Source organism: Electrona antarctica, assembly GCF_951216825.1.
Source record: "Electrona antarctica genome assembly, chromosome: 3".
NCBI classification, from domain to species: domain Eukaryota; kingdom Metazoa; phylum Chordata; class Actinopteri; order Myctophiformes; family Myctophidae; genus Electrona; species Electrona antarctica.
Window position 1 is genome coordinate 21983137 of NC_136808.1, and position 23721 is coordinate 22006857.

Consider the following 23721-nt stretch of genomic DNA (forward strand, 5'->3'; position numbering starts at 1 on the left):
AAACAGCTTCTCCTGTGCCTTTCATAGGTGATGACTCTGATGAGACTATATTTTACGATCATCATTTTCCACAAGGCACTTCCTTGCGTCTCTCTCGCTGTCATATTCAAAGTAATCCCATATTGGACTGTCTTTCTTCCAACTTTTGCAGTGTTTTTGACACCAAATGTTGATGTTTTAGTCGGTCTTTTTAACTTTACTTAATTGTGTTTTCTTTCTTCCCCAGGAGTCCAGTAAATAAAATAAAAAATTCTTCAGGTTGGACAAAATTGGATTATTTGTTTCTCAACTGATTCTGACAGGACATTAAACAAATGGGGACCCCAAAAAAGCCAGGCCTCTCTGGTCAACCAACCAGCCAGGTCTGGCTAGTAGACCTAATGTCCTGTCAGAATCGGTTGAGAAACAAAATAATCCAATTTTGTCCAACTTCTGCCCCCTTCAAAAATTGGGGCGCACGGTGGCACATGCCAGTAGTGCTATCGCCTCACAGCTAGAAGGTCCTGGGTTCGATTCCCGCTGTGGGTGCTGGGGCCGTGTTCCCTCCTCCGTGTCATCAGTGCCCATACCAAATCGTGGGATAGAAATTATATTAAAAAAAATGGGGACCCCAAAAAAGCCAGGCCTCTCTGGTCAACCAACCAGCCAGGTCTGGCTTGGGTCCCCCCCCCCCCCCCCCAACTGGTCGGAATAACGTGTTCCTTCCACGTGCTATGTCTGGCCAGGGGGTTGCAAAATCGTGGGATAAAAATTATATAAAAAATAAATAAATGGGGACCCCAAAAAAGCCAGGCCTCTCTGGTCAACCAACCAGCCAGGTCTGGCTTGGGTCCCCCCCCCCCCCCCCCAACTGGTCGGAATAACGTGTTCCTTCCACGTGCTATGGCCAGGGGGTTGCAAAATAGTGGGATAAAAAAAAGAATATGGGGACCCCAAAAAAGCCAGGCCTCTCTGGTCAACCAACCAGCCAGGTCTGGCTTGGGTCCCCCCCCCCCCCCCCCCCCCCCCCCCCAACTGGTCGGAATACCGTGTTCCTTCCACGTATTATGTCTGGCCAGGGGGTTGCAAAATCATGGGATAAAAAAATAATTTGGACTCCAAAAAAGCCAGGCCTCTCTGGTCAACCAACCAGCCAGGTCTGGCTTGGGTCCCCCCCCCCCAACTGGTCGGAATAACGTGTTCCTTCCACGTGCTATGGCCAGGGGGTTGCAAAATAGTGGGATATAAAAAAAGAAAATGGGGACCCCAAAAAAGCCAGGCCTCTCTGGTCAACCAACCAGCCAGGTCTGGCTTGGGTCCCCCCAACTGGTCGGAATACCGTGTTCCTTCCACGTCCCTTCCACGGACCCCAAAAAAGCCAGGCCTCTCTGGTCAACTAACCAGCCAGGTCTGGCTTGGGTCCCCCCCCCCCCCCCCCCCCCCCCCCCCGGACCCTAACCACTAGGACAATCAAGGATTGGCTGGATTACAAAACGCCTCCCCCTTTAAGAGTCATGGGCGTGGCCACAGAGCTCTTGGCTACACCTGGCAGACCCTCCATGCGCTGCATCAAAGACGCCTCACTTTCGCCTACATAGGAGGAGGGGCATACATAGCCCCAGAAATACTGCTGGTCCCCCCAAGGTGGTGGGTAAAATATTATATATATTTACAAAGTGGCCCTTAATGTATGCAACATAATGAATGCCTGATCATTCGATGAGAAAAATATTTTTTTTGCTTTGTGTTTTTTGACTCTGGCTACAGGAATCTCCAGGTCTATCACACCTAGTGCAGAATCTGGAGATACAGGTAAGCATTAGTTAAAAACCTTAAAGTCGGCCATTCCACCCATGACCAAAAATGAAAAATTGCATTATAAAACAAAATGCCGAGGATTAATCGGTTTAATTTAGCATATAAAGAGATTATACATTCCAAGTGTAAACACCACTTGTTTAGTGTACTTTAGCTGAATTTTGGTATGTTGTCAAGTATCACATTGCATTGTGGGACATTCAGACTAGTCTAGTGCCAGTATTGCATGCTATAATATTCACCAAATTTAGTTCACATTTCATGTCTTATTGAATAGTACTAACTTAAGCTTTCGTACATGCAAAAAATGCCAAAGCATTTCCAGGGATCCCCAGCCAAAAACGTTGAGAACCCATGTTATAGTATATATCATTGTGTTGTCAATTCAAATGAATCTCACCCAGATAACATGCATTTATACAAACATTTCTACCACTTGAAGACTTTTTTTTGTTCTCGGAAACTATTGGTTTGAACAAATTGCCATTCTGCTGAGTAATATGAGATGTACATGCCACGTTTGAGACTGTTTAGTCAGGTGCTTTCCAAGTCACCCCCGAGAGACAGACACACACACATAATGAAACAAGTGTTGTCCTCTCTATATCCAGTAACCAGTGGAGTGTATTTGCTTTTTCTGTGTATTCAGGTCAAACTCGTACAGCCTCTGCTGTCCCTGCAATGAGGACTGGCCGAGCACTTGATCAGGCGAAGAGGCATGTAACGAGCAGTAGGGAGCCTTTGCCAGGAGCAAAAAGGAAAAATCCCCCCACACTCTCTGACGGCCTCTGGGCAGAGAGATTTGAGGGAATTCTTGCCTTCAACATCTACTCCCCAACCAGACACTCACTCTGTTGGCTCCACCGACAAACATTGTTGATGCAAAGCATCTCACACCTCACTTTCGCCTACATAGGAGGAGGGGCATACATGGCCCCAGAAATACTGCTGGTCCCCCCCCCCCCCCCCGGGGCACTGATGAGGGAACACGGCGTGTTCCCTCCTCCGTGTCATCAGTGCCCATACCAAATCGTGGGATAGAAATTATATTAAAAAAAATGGGGACCCCAAAAAAGCCAGGCCTCTCTGGTCAACCAACCAGCCAGGTCTGGCTTGGGTCCCCCCCCCCACAACTGGTCGGAATAACGTGTTCGGAATAACGTCTGGCCAGGGGGTTGCAAAATCATGGGATAAAAAAAAAATGTGGACTCCAAAAAAGCCAGGCCTCTCTGGTCAACCAACCAGCCAGGTCTGGCTTGGGTCCCCCCCCCCCCCCCCCCCAACTGGTCGGAATAACGTGTTCCTTCCACGTGCTATGGCCAGGGCAGTGGCGATTTTATCGACGGTGCAACAGGTGCATTGCACCGGGGCCCAGCCCCCCAAGGGGCCCATGAAGGGGAAGGAAAAAAAAGAAAAGAAACAGCTGACGCCGGGCCCCTGTTTTGTGAATGAAATAGCTGTGGCCGGTCGGTAAGGGGTTAAACGCTGAGAGAGTGGCTGGGCCCGTTTAGCAGTGGGAGGAGTAATGATAATTTGTCCAATCACCTTGATACCTGAACTGTCAATCACGAGTCGTGGAAATGAATGATGTCAGTCAGTTCCCCTTTCAAAAAAAACAAAGCGCGAATGGAATGGATGTGGAAGTTAATGTTGACACAAAAAGTGCAGCCTAGGCTAGGCTGGCTAGTGTATACTGTGCTTCTTAGCTTAGCTAGTAAAGCTAGCGCCTAGCATCATCATCATGTCTAAGAAGAACGACAAGAACAACAACAAGATTCCAACACAGTCAAAAAAGCATAAAAGTGGTAATGAAAAGAGGAAGCAAAAAGAGGAGCGCGATGAGCGTATAGCTAAAATGACAAAATTAGACAAGTTTTTTACAACACAGCAGCCTACCCAGCCCCAGGCAAACGCTAGCAGCGGTGCCTCTACAAATGAAGCGCCAGCCCCACCAGAAGCTGCCCAACTTCCCGCGGCTCCCGCCTCTCCAGGCGGCCAGGAGGAGACTTCCCCCCCGGGCTCTGCTCGTTCTTCTTCCCCTCCACCACCCCAGCCTCAGCGGTCGGAGTTGCCAACGAGTTCGACCCAACCGCCCCGTCCGGTAACAGGTACGGACGTCACGTGGCCTAGCTCAGCTGTAAATAACATAATTCTGATTATAAAAGGTATTTATCATATTAATTTATTTTATCACCCCCGTGCCGTGGCCGGTGGCCCCGTCCAGCCTCTCCAGGCGGCCAGGAGGAGACTCCCCCCCCGGGCTCTGCTCGTTCTTCTTCCCCGCCGGCGCCACCACCCCAGCCTCAGCGGTCGGAGTGGCCAACGAGTTCGACCCAACCGCCCCGTACGGTAACAGGTACGGACGTCACGTCGCCTAGCTGTAAATAACAAACATAATTCTGATTATATAAAAGGTATTTATCATATTAATTTATTTTATCACCCCCGTGCCCCGTCCCACTTCTCCAGGCGGTCAGAAGGAGACAGAGTCGGCGGACTCTGTGACTGTCACTGTGCCCAGTGTACCCGCCACCAGTGAACCTGTTGCAGCAGCAGAGCCTATTGATCCCCCCCGAATGCCCAGCACAGATCGAGGACTCTACCAGGGGGTTGCAAAATAGTGGGATAAGAAAATGGGGACCCCAAAAAAGCCAGGCCTCTCTAGTCAAACAACCAGCCAGGTCTGGCTTGGGTCCCCCCAACTGGTCGGAATACCGTGTTCCTTCCACGTCCTTCCACGTTCCTTCCACGGACCCCAAAAAAGCCAGGCCTCTCTGGTCAACCAACCAGCCAGGTCTGGCTTGGGTCCCCCCCCCCTGGACCCTAACCACTAGGACAATCAAGGATTGGCTGGATTACAAAACGCCTCCCCCTTTAAGAGTCATGGGCGTGGCCACAGAGCTCTTGGCTACACCCGGCAGACCCTCCATGCGCTGCATCAAAGACGCCTCACTTTCGCCTACATAGGAGGAGGGGCATACATAGCCCCAGAAATACTGCTGGTCCCCCCAAGGTGGTGGGTAAAATATTATATATATATTTACAAAGTGGCCCTTAATGTATGCAACATAATGAATGCCTGATCATTCGATGAGAAAAATGTTTTTTTTGCTTTGTGTTTTTTGACTCTGGCTACAGGAGTCTCCAGGTCTATCACACCTAGTGCAGAATCTGGAGATACAGGTAAGCATTAGTTAAAAACCTTAAAGTCGGCCATTCCACCCATGACCAAAAATGAAAAATTGCATTATAAAACAAAATGCCAGAGGATTAATCGGTTTAATTTAGCATATAAAGAGATTATACATTCCAAGTGTAAACACCACTTGTTTAGTGTACTTTAGCTGTATTTTGGTATGTTGTCAAGTATCACATTGCATTGTGGGACATTCAGACTAGTCTAGTGCCAGTATTGCATGCTATAATATTCAAATTTAGTTCACATTTCATGTCTTATTGAATAGTACTAACTTAAGCTTTCGTACATGCAAAAAAATGCCAAAGCATTTCCAGCCAAAAACGTTGAGAACCCATGTTATAGTATATAACATTGCATTTATACAAACATTTATACCACTTGAAGACTTATTTTTTTTGTTCTCGGAACTATTGGTTTGAACAAATTGCCATTCTGCTGAGTAATATGAGATGTACATGCCACGTTTGAGACTGTTTAGTCAGGCGCTTTCCAAGTCACCCCCGAGAGACAGACACACGCACATAATGAAACAAGTGTTGTCCTCTCTATATCCAGTAACCAGTGGAGTGTATTTGCTTTTTCTGTGTATTCAGGTCAAACTCATACAGCCTCTGCTGTCATCATCATGTCTAAGAAGAACGACAAGAACAACAACAAGATTCCAACACAGTCAAAAAAGCATAAAAGTGGTAATGAAAAGAGTAAGCAAAAAGAGGAGCGCGATGAGCGTATAGCTAAAATGACAAAATTAGACAAGTTTTTTACAACACAGCAGCCTACCCAGCCCCAGGCAAACGCTAGCAGCGGTGCCTCTACAAATGAAGCGCCAGCCCCACCAGAAGCTGCCCAACTTCCCGCGGCTCCCGCCTCTCCAGGCGGCCAGGAGGAGACTTCCCCCCCGGGCTCTGCTCGTTCTTCTTCCCCTCCACCACCCCAGCCTCAGCGGTCGGAGTTGCCAACGAGTTCGACCCAACCGCCCCGTCCGGTAACAGGTACGGACGTCACGTGGCCTAGCTCAGCTGTAAATAACATAATTCTGATTATAAAAGGTATTTATCATATTAATTTATTTTATCACCCCCGTGCCGTGGCCGGTGGCCCCGTCCAGCCTCTCCAGGCGGCCAGGAGGAGACTCCCCCCCCCGGGCTCTGCTCGTTCTTCTTCCCCGCCGGCGCCACCACCCCAGCCTCAGCGGTCGGAGTGGCCAACGAGTTCGACCCAACCGCCCCGTACGGTAACAGGTACGGACGTCACGTCGCCTAGCTGTAAATAACAAACATAATTCTGATTATATAAAAGGTATTTATCATATTAATTTATTTTATCACCCCCGTGCCCCGTCCCACTTCTCCAGGCGGTCAGAAGGAGACAGAGTCGGCGGACTCTGTGACTGTCACTGTGCCCAGTGTACCCGCCACCAGTGAACCTGTTGCAGCAGCAGAGCCTATTGATCCCCCCCGAATGCCCAGCACAGATCGAGGACTCTACCAGGGGGTTGCAAAATAGTGGGATAAGAAAATGGGGACCCCAAAAAAGCCAGGCCTCTCTAGTCAAACAACCAGCCAGGTCTGGCTTGGGTCCCCCCAACTGGTCGGAATACCGTGTTCCTTCCACGTCCTTCCACGTTCCTTCCACGGACCCCAAAAAAGCCAGGCCTCTCTGGTCAACCAACCAGCCAGGTCTGGCTTGGGTCCCCCCCCCCTGGACCCTAACCACTAGGACAATCAAGGATTGGCTGGATTACAAAACGCCTCCCCCTTTAAGAGTCATGGGCGTGGCCACAGAGCTCTTGGCTACACCCGGCAGACCCTCCATGCGCTGCATCAAAGACGCCTCACTTTCGCCTACATAGGAGGAGGGGCATACATAGCCCCAGAAATACTGCTGGTCCCCCCAAGGTGGTGGGTAAAATATTATATATATATTTACAAAGTGGCCCTTAATGTATGCAACATAATGAATGCCTGATCATTCGATGAGAAAAATGTTTTTTTTGCTTTGTGTTTTTTGACTCTGGCTACAGGAGTCTCCAGGTCTATCACACCTAGTGCAGAATCTGGAGATACAGGTAAGCATTAGTTAAAAACCTTAAAGTCGGCCATTCCACCCATGACCAAAAATGAAAAATTGCATTATAAAACAAAATGCCAGAGGATTAATCGGTTTAATTTAGCATATAAAGAGATTATACATTCCAAGTGTAAACACCACTTGTTTAGTGTACTTTAGCTGAATTTTGGTATGTTGTCAAGTATCACATTGCATTGTGGGACATTCAGACTAGTCTAGTGCCAGTATTGCATGCTATAATATTCAAATTTAGTTCACATTTCATGTCTTATTGAATAGTACTAACTTAAGCTTTCGTACATGCAAAAAAATGCCAAAGCATTTCCAGCCAAAAACGTTGAGAACCCATGTTATAGTATATAACATTGCATTTATACAAACATTTCTACCACTTGAAGACTTATTTTTTTTGTTCTCGGAAACTATTGGTTTGAACAAATTGCCATTCTGCTGAGTAATATGAGATGTACATGCCACGTTTGAGACTGTTTAGTCAGGCGCTTTCCAAGTCACCCCCGAGAGACAGACACACGCACATAATGAAACAAGTGTTGTCCTCTCTATATCCAGTAACCAGTGGAGTGTATTTGCTTTTTCTGTGTATTCAGGTCAAACTCATACAGCCTCTGCTGTCATCATCATGTCTAAGAAGAACGACAAGAACAACAACAAGATTCCAACACAGTCAAAAAAGCATAAAAGTGGTAATGAAAAGAGGAAGCAAAAAGAGGAGCGCGATGAGCGTATAGCTAAAATGACAAAATTAGACAAGTTTTTTACAACACAGCAGCCTACCCAGCCCCAGGCAAACGCTAGCAGCGGTGCCTCTACAAATGAAGCGCCAGCCCCACCAGAAGCTGCCCAACTTCCCGCGGCTCCCGCCTCTCCAGGCGGCCAGGAGGAGACTTCCCCCCCGGGCTCTGCTCGTTCTTCTTCCCCTCCACCACCCCAGCCTCAGCGGTCGGAGTTGCCAACGAGTTCGACCCAACCGCCCCGTCCGGTAACAGGTACGGACGTCACGTGGCCTAGCTCAGCTGTAAATAACATAATTCTGATTATAAAAGGTATTTATCATATTAATTTATTTTATCACCCCCGTGCCGTGGCCGGTGGCCCCGTCCAGCCTCTCCAGGCGGCCAGGAGGAGACTCCCCCCCCCCCCCCGGGCTCTGCTCGTTCTTCTTCCCCGCCGGCGCCACCACCCCAGCCTCAGCGGTCGGAGTGGCCAACGAGTTCGACCCAACCGCCCCGTACGGTAACAGGTACGGACGTCACGTCGCCTAGCTGTAAATAACAAACATAATTCTGATTATATAAAAGGTATTTATCATATTAATTTATTTTATCACCCCCGTGCCCCGTCCCACTTCTCCAGGCGGTCAGAAGGAGACAGAGTCGGCGGACTCTGTGACTGTCACTGTGCCCAGTGTACCCGCCACCAGTGAACCTGTTGCAGCAGCAGAGCCTATTGATCCCCCCCGAATGCCCAGCACAGATCGAGGACTCTACCAGGGGGTTGCAAGATAGTGGGATAAGAAAATGGGGACCCCAAAAAAGCCAGGCCTCTCTAGTCAAACAACCAGCCAGGTCTGGCTTGGGTCCCCCCAACTGGTCGGAATACCGTGTTCCTTCCACGTCCTTCCACGTTCCTTCCACGGACCCCAAAAAAGCCAGGCCTCTCTGGTCAACCAACCAGCCAGGTCTGGCTTGGGTCCCCCCCCCCTGGACCCTAACCACTAGGACAATCAAGGATTGGCTGGATTACAAAACGCCTCCCCCTTTAAGAGTCATGGGCGTGGCCACAGAGCTCTTGGCTACACCCGGCAGACCCTCCATGCGCTGCATCAAAGACGCCTCACTTTCGCCTACATAGGAGGAGGGGCATACATAGCCCCAGAAATACTGCTGGTCCCCCCAAGGTGGTGGGTAAAATATTATATATATATATTTACAAAGTGGCCCTTAATGTATGCAACATAATGAATGCCTGATCATTCGATGAGAAAAATGTTTTTTTTGCTTTGTGTTTTTTGACTCTGGCTACAGGAGTCTCCAGGTCTATCACACCTAGTGCAGAATCTGGAGATACAGGTAAGCATTAGTTAAAAACCTTAAAGTCGGCCATTCCACCCATGACCAAAAATGAAAAATTGCATTATAAAACAAAATGCCAGAGGATTAATCGGTTTAATTTAGCATATAAAGAGATTATACATTCCAAGTGTAAACACCACTTGTTTAGTGTACTTTAGCTGAATTTTGGTATGTTGTCAAGTATCACATTGCATTGTGGGACATTCAGACTAGTCTAGTGCCAGTATTGCATGCTATAATATTCAAATTTAGTTCACATTTCATGTCTTATTGAATAGTACTAACTTAAGCTTTCGTACATGCAAAAAAATGCCAAAGCATTTCCAGCCAAAAACGTTGAGAACCCATGTTATAGTATATAACATTGCATTTATACAAACATTTATACCACTTGAAGACTTATTTTTTTTGTTCTCGGAAACTATTGGTTTGAACAAATTGCCATTCTGCTGAGTAATATGAGATGTACATGCCACGTTTGAGACTGTTTAGTCAGGCGCTTTCCAAGTCACCCCCGAGAGACAGACACACGCACATAATGAAACAAGTGTTGTCCTCTCTATATCCAGTAACCAGTGGAGTGTATTTGCTTTTTCTGTGTATTCAGGTCAAACTCATACAGCCTCTGCTGTCCTTGCAATGAGGACTGGCCGAGCACTTGATCAGGCGAAGAGGCATGTAACGAGCAGTAGGGAGCCTTTGCCAGGAGCAAAAAGGAAAAATCCCCCCACACTCTCTGACGGCCTCTGGGCAGAGAGATTTGAGGGAATTCTTGCCTTCAACATCTACTCCCCAACCAGACACTCACTCTGTTGGCTCCACCGACAAACATTGTTGATGCGAAGCATCTCACACCTCACTTTCGCCTACATAGGAGGAGGGGCATACATGGCCCCAGAAATACTGCTGGTCCCCCCCCCCCCCGGGGGTGAGTAAAATATGTATATATATACACACGCACACACACAGGCCCTCATTAATGTATGTAACAATGAAAACACCTGATCAAAAAAAACATTTTTTTTTTTTTTGCTTCGTGTTTTTTGACTCTCAGGCTACAGTAATCTCCAGGTCTATCGTGACAGCCTCTGCTGTCCCTGCAGTGAGGACTGGCCGAGAGGCACGTAACGACCAGTAGGGAGCTTTTGCCAGGAGCAAAAAGATAGGTCAGTGTTTACGTTTAAATGTTTAGTTATGGCATTGAACACCCTTCCACCTCATGCCTCAAGCATCTTAGTGCTTCTATTAAAGCTAACTTGAAGTTTGCATACAAAACGGCCATCATAGCATAGAATCTTCTTGTGGACCATGTTAGCTTAACCCCAACCCCAATATTCATACTTTCACACAGACCTCATTTTGTTCACGTATAGTAAAATCTTTCTATACAGCATTCATCCAAGTTTTGTTTTTGCAAAAATCAACAATTATAAAATATATTGGCTAAAACTGATATTATTTTGATCTTGGCTATGTCAGCTTGAATCACACAGTTCTCTTGTAGGCCTACAGTGATTCTCAACACCGTTTGATATGCGTTAGGTCACAGATCCCATGTGATACAATCTCTCATATATTCATGATGAATTGCTTTTTCTTTCTTTCAGAACTGCAAAAGTTGAGGGAAGAAAAGGCCAGCTGGAAAGGATGTGATGTGTATTCCAGAATGGAGATGCAAGATCATGTTTTATTTTGTTAATAAAGTCAATTTACCAACCATGTTTTTGTCCTATACATGTTATTCAGATTACTCAATTTATCAACAAGGCTGAATTGAAAATGATTGCTCCATATGACACCAATGGGGATAAAATAAAATCCAATCCAAAGTATTGCCAGTAGGGCAACTGCAGGAGTATAGAGAATGTATCTGTGTGGGAGTAAACCGGTGTTCAGGAGTATAGAGAATGTATCTGTGGGAGTAAACCGGTGTTCAGGAGTACAGGAGTATAGAGAATGTATCTGTGTGGGAGTAAACCGGTGTTCGGAAACATACAAACACGGGGAGGGAGAACAGGTGAACTACACGGAAAGGCCCCATGCTGGGGTCATTCCAATCACCTCAGAGTGTGAGTGATGTGGGTTTATACTTATAGGAAAGGCCCCATGCTGGGGTCATTCCAATCACCTCAGAGTGTGAGTGATGTGGGTTTATACTTATAGGAAAGGCCCCATGCTGGGGTCATTCCAATCACCTCAGAGTGTGAGTGATGTGGGTTTATACTTATAGGAAAGGCCCCATGCTGGGGTCATTCCAATCACCTCAAAGTGTGAGTGATGTGGGTTTATACTTATAGGAAAGGCCCCATGCTGGGGTCATTCCAATCACCTCAGAGTGTGAGAGTGATGTGGGTTTATACTTATACGGTATTTCAAAGTGTCCTTTGGGTCATTTAATAAGATCAGTGCAGATTTGTGAAAAATAATTCTTGCGATTTTTTTTTCTTTTTGCTTTAGCTTAAGCCCTGTATATTCATTACTAACGGCAATGCTTATTTCATTCCTAATTTCTGTTATTGAACAGTGAAGTTCTGTTCTGCATTCTGTAAGTTTAATGTCCTGGCTGGTAGTGTAGGGCACTACTACCAGTACCTTGCCTTGGTCGCCCATGCGGTGAACCAGCTCCTTCAAAAGGGCTTAGGTTCCTGCAGAGCTTGAGATTGCCATTTCAGTGCTACACTGCTAGCAGGTTTCCAGGAGTCCGTCCAGAGCCAAATTAGCTATTGGGCCGGTGGGGCAGGGGCCCTTGGCTCTCAGGGGCCCTTCGGGGAAATTGGACTGCACAGTACTGGGTTTGAGGCCCTGAAAAGGGCTCTTGGGGCCATGCATTGGCTTTTTTTGTTAAATTTAGGTAAAAATTATAAAAGAAACCACATGTGTGAAGTGAGGGGGGCGCTAATTACATTCTAACTCATGTTGATTAGGGATTAGGTGATATAAAACAAACTGTGCCAACACAAACATTAAATGCCATTAACAAGAGACATGATGTACATTTTCCCTTCATTGTTAATGGCGTTTTAAAAACAAACATTAAACCTTTGTATAGGAGGGGCTAGCACCCCTCAACACAAAACAATTAAGATGTGGACAGGTGAAATATATGATCCGTCGTCAACTCATCTTCTTAGGACTCTGAAAATAGAAGTATTACACATATATTCTTGCACCCACGATCAAAGTTTAGTCCAAAACAGATGTCCATGACGATAGGAGGAATGATAGGAAACAACTGGAGTTGTGCCCTGCATGGCAGTGAGGGAACTCTGAAAGACTTCCCAGCTGCAGCCTCTAGTCCAGGGGTGCCCACTCTTTTTTGACATGAGAGCTACTTTCAAAATGACCAGCTCAACAAGATCTACTCACTGAAAACATAATACCATTGGTGAAAATGGCTTTTGAATAGCGCAGCGCTGGCATTACATTTAAGACAAATGCACTTGGAATGGGAAAGGGGAGAAATGGAATAGGTAGTTTTTTTGTATTTCATTTGTAATCTACCGACATTTGTGCGCAGCAATACTCTTGAAAACAAAGTATTGCATTATGGGTTTGAGCTGACAGGCACTTTTTTATGTCAGTCAAGTCAACTTAATTGAAGTGGCAGATGCCAAAAAAAAAATTATATTTAAATTAAATATTCTTTACAGGCATGTCATGTGATCTACCTGCACGGCCTTTGTGATCTACTGGTAGATCGCGATCTACCTTTTGGGAACCTTTGCTCTAGTCTAATGGTTGACTGGCTGGCCATCTCCATTCATGGACAGGCCAGGGACACAACTACACATTTTAGATTAAAAACCTTCATCAGTGAGTAACTATAGGCTAAATCAGTGGTTCTCAACCTGTGGATCTCAGGGTCTGGATCCTCAGGGGGTCCCCCACATGATTTTAATGGATGGATGGATGGATGGATAAATACTTTATTGTTCCCCGAGGAGAAATTCAGATGATCCTCATACAGGCATACAATAAGGTTAAAATAAATATAAATATAAGAATATATAATGAATAAGCATAAAAAATTATTTAAAAGGTGTCAGTGGATATTGCACATATAGACCCATCAATAACTAAAAACTAAAAGTTGGAAAGTTAAAGAGCCTGATTGCTGTTGGTACAAAAGTGTTCTTGAATCGTTTGTTCTTACATGTCAAAGAACGGAACAGATATTATAATATATCATATTATAATTTAATATAATATAATATATCTTATAATATCTTATAACATCACAACATAACATACAGCAACATAACAACATACACAGCCTACATATATACACCACTGGACTACAAACATACAATACATTTACTTGAGTCTCATCTTATTTTGTGTGCATCTCTCCACAACAGACTCCTGCAGTCCAGTGAGTCTGGCCTCTCCCCCAGTAGCCTACTGGGCCAGCCAGCCTTCTTCACCAGTTTGTTCAGCCGCTTGGCATCCTTGTCCATCACTCATGACTGGTAAAGGACACTTAATTGCCACTGCTGACTGGTAGAACATGTACAGCATTCTGCTGCACACACACGTCGAAGGATCTGATTCTGAGCCTCCTCAGAAAGAAGTGTGTCTTTTTATAGACAGCGTCTGTGTTCAGGTTCAGAGTCCAGGTTCTCGTCTATAGGTGAGCTCCCTGCAGGTACTTGTAGGACTGTACTGGTTCGATAGCTGTCCCTTAATTGGACATTAATACCTTTTAATACCAAAAAATAATTAAATATAAATGAAACGATAAATATAGGCCATTATACTGCATCAAAAGTAATCAACAACTTATTTTATAAAAAAATAAACTGGCCAAACTATTTTCACAATATTTAACAGAGTCAAACTAAATGTAATGCCTCAACTCCTTGTCAAAACTCTGATGCTGGCATTCAAAGCAACCAAAGGTATGGCTCCCCCATATCTTGCAAGTATGATCGAACCCTACAAACCCACCCGCGCACTCAGCCAACCCAGGGAAGCTGGAAGTACCTTCATTAAAAACGCCGGGACAATGCTCCACACGTCCCAAACTCTTCTCCCTTCTGGCTCCAAAACTATGGAATGCACTTCCTATTACAATCAGAACTGCAGCCTCATTCCCAATCTTCCGCCGTAGTCTGAAAACCCACCTCTTCAGACTCCATCATGGCCCGTAGCACTTGCCCTAGCCCCGACATTTTTATGTAGACTTTGATAGCATTTTATGTAGACTTATAGCATTTTTATGTAGACATAGCACTATAAAGTATACATGCGTAGTTCCATTAGATATTCTACTATTACGTTCTTGATTTATGATAACTACTGTCATACGTGATATCATTATTCTGTTTAGAGAATATATTTTTGCCATTGGATTACCCTACTGCAAAAATACAGTCTCATACAGTCTCGTAATCTCACACTCGCAAGACTTATTTAACACAAAAACAGCATTCAACACTTCTGTCCATATTAAAGAACCACGTAAAGGTGTGTTTGGGGTGTGTATTCACCTTTGTTTTTAAGCCCTTTTAAGTACTTAGTGCACGGATTCATCTCTGATTTAAAAAAAATGAAGCTTGGCTGTTGAAGTATTGGTATTTATAATAATAACCTCAGAGAACAACCTATTGTTATAGGTGGATATTTTTAGACGTCCGTCCATCCAAGGACAGTATTTTCCGCTGTGATTCCCCTGGCCACCACAGACACACAAAGAGCCATCAATCATCGGCACATTAGTGTACAATGCCTCCTCTGGCCCCTGACTGTCATATTTATTCCATCTGCTCTTTCAGTACAATGCCTCCTCTCTGGCCCCTGACTGTCATATTCCATCTCCTCTTTCAGCGAGAGGGTGAACTCTGGTGTCTGCCTGCCCTTCCTCGACTGCATGTCATCCTAATGTACAACGGTTCTATGTATAGAGCTGGTCTATTCTAGTATAGCCGGCGTGGACACAGAATACAAACAGTCGATACAGTTAAGCTTGTGCATCTGCTCTGCTCTGGACTGGACTGGACTGGCAGCATTTACACTGCATGGTTGCCGGTGATGCCCAAAGGACGTATTATGGAATCTTTCTAGGATTTAGATTGTTCTAATCATCCGCTGGGTGCGTTTTCTGTGCGTACGTGTGTGTGTGTGCGCGTGTGTGAGTGTGAGTGTGAGTGTGAGTGTGAGTGTGAGTGTGAGTGTGAGTGTGAGTGAGTGAGTGAGTGAGTGAGTGTGTGTGTGTGTGTGTGTGTGTGTGTGTGTGTGTGTGTGTGTGTGTGTGTGTGTGTGTGTGTGTGTGTGTGTGTGTGTGAGTGTGAGTGTGAGTGTGTGTGGTTGCATCGTAATGAAGATCTTTGCCTGTGAAGTGATGGAGGTGAGCAGCTGCCCGGGCTCAGAGGAGGCTGGCAGCCAGCGGGATCCGGAGGTCCACTGCAAAGCGCCCAACTCACCGGTAGTGCTGCACGATTCTCGCTCAAATGTGAATCTCGATTTTTATAGTCGACAAGATTTGAGATCCCGATTCTCACACGATTCTCATTTTATCCAGGAGAATATGTATTGTATCTGTAAGTTGCTGAACATTACTACATTAAAAATGTGTCACCGCTGGAGCCATAACTACGGCAGTGGCTTTAAACAGACAACATCAAGTTGTCAACAACAAGTGCTCGACTTAAACCTCTCTTAAAGTCTCTCTTGTAGCAAAAACACAAGAGTAATGAATTGGACAGCTTAACTAGTTCCTGCACCATTCTTGCTCAAATTTAGAAATTAAATCGTAAAAGTGCATGTCTGAATCTTAGCCTGGGCACCATTTCATTTAGGTATATGATCCTGTCGGGAGCGGATGATGGTCGACAGGCAGGAACAACAGGCGGCAACTTCCTTTTCCCTCAAACCGAATTTTCTCAATAAAAGCTACAGGCTACGAGAGCTTTTATTGTTTGAGGGAAAAAGAAGTTGCCGCCTGTTGTTCCTGCCTGTCGCCTACAAAACAATACTACAACATGACGTAACGATATCATCCGCTCCCGACAGGATCATACGGACTTTTGAAACAGAGACCAGGCTTTCCTCCGAGGTGGTGGAAAGCCTGGTGAGGCGAGGTTATCTGAATCTAGATCTCGATATTTTTTATTTTTTTTAATTAATTGTGCAGCACTCACTCACGGAGAGGCCGGAAAGCCTGAGGGTTAGAGTGGACGACAGCATTTTCGAGGTGGACAGAGCCCTCCTGGGTCACGGCTGCGAGTACTTCCGGGCCCTCTTCCGGTCGGGGATGAGGGAGTCCCGCCAGGAGGAGATCTGTCTGCAGGGCGTGGGCTCCCTGGGCTTCCTGGTGGCGCTGTGCGTCCTGCGCGGCGAACGGCCCGTCCTGCAGGCATGGATTAAAGTTCTCAAGTACTCGCCCCCACAACTGATTTCCGTCATTTGGATTCCATAGAAGCCATGCAAGCATGTCTTCTATATAGACGATATGTTGCGCACTGAAAATAGTCGATCTACAAGCTCACAACACGTCGCGCTGTGTTGTGAGCTTGTAGATCGGCCATTTTCTGTCATTAGTCATTTTAAGATTATAAAGGGTATGTATTTGTTGTTATAAGTTGTTAAACTAGCAATAGAATACGTATGTTCAGAAGCTTCTTCTATAAACACAAAATGTAAGAAATGCCATAAAAGCAAAGGTTTAAAGCCTCACACTGTGATTTCTGTGTAGAACAGCAGGACCATGAGGTTTAGGATGATAATAATACCTAAAACATCATCATTAATCTATAACTTTCAGTCAAAGCGTCACAATACAATAAAAACAGTTGAAAATGGGGAAAGTACAGTTGGAGGGGGTACACAGCATTTTGTAAACGGAGCTTTGTCACATTGCATCATACATCAGACTATATAAAATCGTATACAGAACAACTCAGATTTAAGATCTGTTTAAAGGTACCAGCTCTGTTTTACATGTGCAAGGTCCAGCGGTACAGATAGTAGTCCTTAGGGTGGTTGTATTCCATTGGCTAACCTTCTTTTGTCGCAACAGTTTACACATCTTGCTACTGTGTTTGCACATTGTTGTAGTTCTCCCAATAGGTATGTTTTTTTGTGTGTCATTGGTCATAGTAATCTGTGGGAAGTATACTGTAGGGCTCCATCTTGCATCTTGCGTTAGAAAGTGTAGCTCTGTTTCCACCACAGTCTGTGTGCAGTGCAGTGTTGTTTTGGCAGCAAATCTCCATTTGAATTCCATTCATTAGTCTCTTGAATAGTTTTAATTTACTTTTAGTCACATTTTAGTCAACTGGAATGTTTTGGTGTTAGTTTAGTTTTAGTCGACTAAATGTCATGTGATTTTAGTCGACTAAATCTACAGTTGATTTAGTCGACAAAAAAGTATTTTGGCGGGCCTTGATGCCGTCGTAATGACTGTTTTTGCAACCAAGTGTAAAATGACTTATACTGGATCTCATCTCCACTAGTCCCTTCCTAACATTTTAGTCTAGTTTTTATTTGTTGACAAAATTGTCAGTATATTTAGTCTCAGTTTTAGTCATCATGGCTTAGTTTTCATTTAGTTTCCAATTAGTTTTCATCAGTGAAAAAAGGTAGTCGACGAACATTTTTCGTCTTAGTTTTAGTCAACGAAATCAACACTGGTGCAATGAGTGCATAATAGTCTGTCTTCCCTTGGGAGCGGAGGGTCTGTCTGTGTCTGTGTCAGTCATATAATAGTCTGTCTTCCCTTGGGAGCGGGGGTCTGTCTGTGTCAGTCATATAATAGTCTGTCTTCCCTTGGGAGCGGAGGGTCTGTCTGTGTCTGTGTCAGTCATATAATAGTCTGTCTTCCCTTGGGAGCGGGGGTCTGTCTGTGTCTGTGTCAGTCATGATAGTCTGTCTTCCCTTGGGAGCGGGGGTCTGTCTGTGTCTGTGTCATACTAGTCTGTCTTCCCTTGGGAGCGGAGGGTCTGTCTGTGTCTTCCCTTGGGAGCGGAGGGTCTGTCTGTGTCTGTGTCTTCCCTTGGGAGCGGGGGTCTGTCTGTGTCTGTGTCATAATAGTCTGTCTTCCCTTGGGAGCGGAGGGTCTGTCTGTGTCTGTGTCAGTCATGAGATTTTTACTTATATCTTTATTCCATGTGCTGCAGGGCGGTGACCAGATCGTGGCGGCCATCGAGTGTGCCGCGTTCCTCCAGGTGGGAGCGCTCACCGAGCACCTGATCCACAGCATCGACTCCGACAACTGTCTGCTCATGCTCCACACGGCGGCCACCTTCGGCCTGTGGGAGCTGTCCCACAGCGCCGCTCTGTTCGTCAGGGACATGTACCGGGACCTGCGGGAGCACCTCAGCACCTTGCCGGCAGAGCTGGTCCAATACGTGGAGTCTCTGGCTCCCAGCAGCTACGCGGCGGTGTGCACCCATTCGCCGACCACCCAGGCGCTGAAGGGCTGCCAGAGGACGGTGTTTTATTTGGACGAAGAGAGCAATGGAGGAGAGTGGAAGGCCCTGACCGATCTGCCCATGAGCGCTAGCACCACCATGGCAGGTAGGGGTGGGTGGGACGACTCACTTACCTGCCGATACGATATCGATACCTGTCGATTTGATTTATATTGCGATTCTTATTTCATTGACACACTTCAGCTCAGATTGACCATAAACCATTTTATTGCAAAGCTATTGCATGTTAGTATGGCGTTGTGGCTCACTGGCTCTGCTCATGTGATTATCAGATAATCTGAGTACCGAGACACAGGTCTGATATCACATTTGATATCTCTATTATCTGTGCACCGAGACACAGCTCTGATATCAACAACCCCCCAGAGCAGAGCCAAAGATACAATAATCCATGAACAACAATACACAATATCAACACATGATTCAACACAATGAATCTACACAATCACAAACAATACAATAATATCCCATAACCTCTGGACTAAGAACTACAGGGAGGAGGCCGGGGAGGTGGGGGACATTTTCACGCAGACGCTGCACGAGCTGCTTGTCAGCTCAGCATGGAGAATGAGTAGTGAGCTGAGGCTGCTAAAGAAGGCCGCCTGAATTCCATTGTGGGAATGAGGGCATAGATGAGATAGCTCGTAGCGAATGAGTCTTTCTGACATGGACAAAAATAAATAAAAAATAAATACACACACAACTGTAAAAATCTATTTGAACTTGGCGATTCGATTTTAATACCGCAGCATCACGATATATCCCTGAATCTTTTTTTTGTTTTGCCCACCTCTAGGTGTTACCGTCCTCGACAACAGACTGTACATCGTGGGCGGTGTGCACGACGTCAGCAAGAAGGTGGTGCAGGGCGGCTTCTGCTACGACCCGGCCAGTAACGGCTGGTCCGCCATTCCCAGTCCGCGGCAGCTACGCTACAACCTCACTCTGATAGGACACGAGGGCTGCCTCTACGCCCTGGGAGGGGAGTACGAGCGCAAGGCCATGTCGTCCGTGGAGAGGTAGGGGTGGGTGCGATATGGTGATGAATATCATATCGTGATACGATATTCAGAGATATCGTATATATCCTGAACATTGTTGGAACTAACGCCCTTAACCACCCTTGGACTGCCACTCCCAATAGCAGCTTTTCTGTGACATATATTCATATTTTTAATTCATAATTTTAATGCCAAAAGAAAAATCCGCGATATACACACTATATCTCATTTTGACGGGGCAAGACTATAGTATTGGGACAATCAGTCCTGATGGTGGCGGTAACGTCACCATTATGCCGATTCTGACCAAATAGAGCGAGTGAGCGATGACCACTTCCGGTTTGCGATCAAAATATCCGGTAGTATCTTTGCTACTGTGCAGCACTATCAGATGTCCGGAATGCTAAGCTATCATCGTATTTTTCATAACTAAGTCAAATTAAGCTCTAATCAAGCCCAAAATAGCGCATTTTACGCAGCTCGTGCGTGATCGACCGTGCACGCGCGGATTTCGGCCGGTTTTAGGAAGATTACATCGGCCGTTAGCCAAATTAGCCAAAAGATGCTACATTTTGTTATATTAAGCTCCCGATTGTAGGGAATTAAACCAGCCCGTCAATTCCGTCAACGGAAGGTTTGGATTTATTAATCCAAACTTTACATAAATAAACTACTTTTTGCTGTAACTTGTAACGTAACTTTTTACATTTTCCCATTAAGTAACGCCATTATAGTTACTGTGTTTTCAATGGGTGAGTTAGTAGTTACCCACATTACATAATGTGATCCAAAAGAACCGTCTCCTTCTCCTGCCAGTGCGGAGTCTGTCATGTAAACTGACATGGTGCGCTGAGTGCACTCCCAGAGTGAAACACATTCCACATGAGAAAGAGAGAGTGGCTTCTACAGGGCCAGAGCCATTTTTTCTAAGGCTCTGTACAGGGCATAACCTCATCATAATGATGATGATTGGTCAACATAGGGTAACATAGGGTAATTACTTTAGGCCTGTCTGCATGGGCAGGGCATCAGTATTATATCCATATCATTCTATTCTGTTTTTTAGAGTAGAGCTTAAAATAAACCACAACTGCACAATTGGAAAATCTTATATATATCTTTTTAAAACCTTTATTTTTTTTTATAAAGTAAAGTAACTAGTAACTAGTTACTTTCATAATTTAGTAACTAGTAAAATAATTAGTTACTTTTTCCAGACTAGTAACTAACTATGACTAATTACTTTTTAAAAGTAACTTGAACAACACTGATAGTGAAGGCACATTCTATGATTTGCAGTTCTATACCTTGAATTATACTTTTGTAGAACGACGGTTTCGTTAGCCAAATTCTGTTCTGTCACTCCTTTTTCTTTTAGTTTTTGTTATACCTTCTAGGACTCTAGGTGGTTGTACTGTTAAGTAACTTGACCGCACACAAAAAGATTGTGATAACATCATGTATCGTGATGATACTGCTTGATATATATCGCCCACCCCAAAAGGTACAGCGTGTCCGACGCCAGCTGGAGCTTCACGTCTCAGCTGCCCTGCCCAGTGGCGTCCGTGCCCTCCGCCAAGGCCATGAACAGGATCTTCGTCTGCCTCTGGAGGGCACATGGCGCCACGGAGATCCACGAGTACGTGCCCCAAACGGACCGCTGGGTGCTGGTCACGACGCTCGTTCGCCCGCAGAGCTACGGGCATTGCATGGTGGCACACCAGGACAAGGTTTGATTTGATGTCTTTATTAGATCCCCACAGCAGCTATACTCTTAAAAAAATATATATACTTAAAAATACGTAATGAGTTCCATGCCACCATTTCTCTGTAATGGACTGTTCTTTTATTTGTTTAACATTTTGTTCTATAAGGGAAGGGAGCAGGAACCGACACCTCTGATAACTGCCCAGTAAAATAATGATGTGGATTCTGAGACCGATGATACGTTATTAACTTATTATAAATTATTGCAGGGGCTTATAGTTGTGATTACTGTATGTATTTGACAAAACACAGTAACGAATAATCCAACCATGTTTTAACCACACTAATTGTTCATTGTACTTTATACTCTTGTTCTATATGGCAGTGGTTCCCCGAAGTGGGGTCCGGGGACCCCCAGGGGTCCTTGAGGGAGTTCCATGGGGTCCCCATGCAGCTAAATGATGGTTTGGAACCAAATGGACCCTTATGGGTCTGTAACTCTGAGAGTGTACAAATTAGTACACTCTCAGAGTTAAATTAACATTGATTTTACAATATAAATTGGGGGTCCCAGATATAGAAATGCCATTAAATGGGGGTCCGTAGAGTAGACTAATGCATGTCAAACTGGGGGGTCCTTGAAATTAAACGGGTTGAGAATCACTGCTAGAGCCGTAAATATCTTCTCTCATGGGGGGGGGGTCCCTGCGGCATATCTCTTCAAATGTGGCTAATTAGTGTCAGTTTGGGGGGTCCTTGACATGAAAAAGGATTGAGAACCACTGCTATGTGGGAATTTAAAGCAGTGCTCTGTTTGTTCCAAGGTGTACGTGATGCGCAACGGGCCGTGCGACGACTTCCTGCTGTGCGTGATGGACTGCTACAGCCTGACCTCAGGTCAGTGGACGTCTGTGGCGGGACAGTACGCCAACAGCAACTGTTCCCTGTTCACGGCGGCGGTGCGCGGCGACTCCGCCTTCACCCTGGACCAGGCGGTGACCACGGAGTACGCAGTGGAGGAGCGTGGCTGGAAGACCAGGAGGCGGATGAAGGGGTTCGGAAGGATCGGATCCATGTACACCTTTCTGATGCGGCTTCCCAAAGCCGCCGCCGGTGGTGGTGATGTCACCGTCCATCCTCGCGTGGCGGGAAACACCACGGACGTTCTGACGACGACGACTCGCGGGCGGTGGCGGGCAAAGTACTCAAATGTTGCACTTAAGTAATAGTATAAATACTGCAATGTAGGTGTTACGAGTAGAAGTCCCATATTCGAAAATTTACTTGAGTAAAAGTAATATTGTGAGCTTGTAGATCTGCTATTTTTCAAACGGCCGAAATGTATATTGACGAATTCAGAAACGTGTCTCATGGTTGCAGCTTACGTGTTTCCTGTAGGCGGAGCCGCCATAGCTGCGGTTTAAACCCGCACCTCTTCTACTACAGTGAATGGTAGAGTGACTGATGTTAGTCTGCTCAAATCTTTTACCTGCTTTTTACTAACACTAACTTTACAAAGATGCCCAGAACATCGGGATGAACCTGTGTAGTTTATGGCTGCTCCAACAGTAGTGGCAACATTCAACTTTGGAGAAAAACAGAATGTCAAAAAATACACCGCGGTGGCTGAGACCAGAGCCATGATAGAGTAATGGTTGAGACGAAGCAGTGAAAGGTCCTGAAAGATACATAATGCCAGTCTTACCCAATACCCAGTCTTTCTGTTGTATGAACACAAGGCTGCTGTACTTTATACCGGTGGTTCCCAAACTTTTTCATGTCTAGGACCCCCAAATTGACACTAATTAGCCCGCGGACCCCCATTTGAAAATATATGCCAGGGACCCCAATACGAGTTTACGGCTCCAGCAGTGATTCTCAACCCGTTTAATTTCAAGGACCCCCCAGTTTGACATGCATTAGTCTACGGACCCCCATTTAATGGCATTTCTGTCTCTGGGGCCCACAACTTATATTGTAAAATCAATGTTATTTTAACTCTGAGAGTGTACAAATGGACCCGTTAGGGTCCATTTGGTTCCATTTGTACACTCAGAGTTAAAATAACATTGATTTTACAATATAAATCGGGGGTCCCAGAGACAGAAATGCCATTAAATGGGGGTCTGTAGACTAATGCATGTCAAACTGGGGGGTCCTTGAAATTAAACGGGTTGAGAATCACTGCTGGAGCCGTAAACATCTTCTCTTATGGGGGTCCCTGGCATATCTTTTCAAATGGGGGTCCGTGGGCTAATTAGTGTCAATTTGGGGGTCCTTGACATGAAAAGGTTTTGGAACCACTGGCCTAAAGGACTCTCTCTCTCTTAGCCCTGGTCCAGTGTGTTAGCGAGAGAAGAACACTGGAACAGGGCTATAATGCTCTCTCCGTAATGAGAACACTGGAACAGGGCTATAATGCT

At 45.5% G+C, this 23721-nt stretch overlaps 2 protein-coding genes across 4 annotated transcripts; both read left to right on the forward strand.

The window, feature by feature from the left end:
• Window positions 1–3150: 3150 nt before the first annotated feature.
• On the forward strand, window positions 3151–10873 carry LOC306920154 (uncharacterized protein). 3 transcript variants are annotated; one of them, XM_079496800.1, is made up of 15 exons: window positions 3151–3905; window positions 4022–4153; window positions 4267–4813; window positions 4936–4980; window positions 5590–5988; window positions 6105–6237; window positions 6351–6897; window positions 7020–7064; window positions 7675–8073; window positions 8190–8327; window positions 8441–8987; window positions 9112–9156; window positions 9767–10100; window positions 10214–10325; window positions 10767–10873. In XM_079496800.1, the coding sequence occupies exons 9-11, from the start codon at window positions 7707–7709 to the stop codon at window positions 8590–8592; spliced, it is 657 nt and encodes a 218-aa protein (XP_079352926.1). In that variant the 5' UTR covers window positions 3151–3905; window positions 4022–4153; window positions 4267–4813; window positions 4936–4980; window positions 5590–5988; window positions 6105–6237; window positions 6351–6897; window positions 7020–7064; window positions 7675–7706; the 3' UTR covers window positions 8593–8987; window positions 9112–9156; window positions 9767–10100; window positions 10214–10325; window positions 10767–10873. The 3 variants fall into 2 exon arrangements, with proteins under 3 accessions (XP_079352926.1, XP_079352928.1, XP_079352927.1); XM_079496801.1 differs by having other exon boundaries at window positions 9767–10087.
• Window positions 10874–15430: 4557 nt separating this feature from the next.
• kbtbd13a (kelch repeat and BTB domain containing 13a) lies at window positions 15431–22524 on the forward strand (the record flags this gene model as incomplete). Its single annotated transcript, XM_079496246.1, has 6 exons — window positions 15431–15583; window positions 16292–16510; window positions 18276–18675; window positions 19387–19609; window positions 21096–21321; window positions 22123–22524. The coding sequence occupies exons 1-6, from the start codon at window positions 15476–15478 to the stop codon at window positions 22522–22524; spliced, it is 1578 nt and encodes a 525-aa protein (XP_079352372.1). The 5' UTR covers window positions 15431–15475.
• Window positions 22525–23721: the final 1197 nt, after the last annotated feature.

Excerpts from the sequence above, each read along its gene's own strand:
- LOC306920154 (XM_079496800.1), top strand. The coding sequence starts at position 7,707 with ATGTCTAAGAAGAACGACAAGAACAACAACAAGATTCCAACACAGTCA. Across the intron at positions 8,074-8,189 it reads ACCGCCCCGTCCGGTAACAG|CCTCTCCAGGCGGCCAGGAG; the intron begins GTACGGACGTCA and ends GGCCCCGTCCAG. Across the intron at positions 8,328-8,440 it reads ACCGCCCCGTACGGTAACAG|GCGGTCAGAAGGAGACAGAG; the intron begins GTACGGACGTCA and ends CCACTTCTCCAG.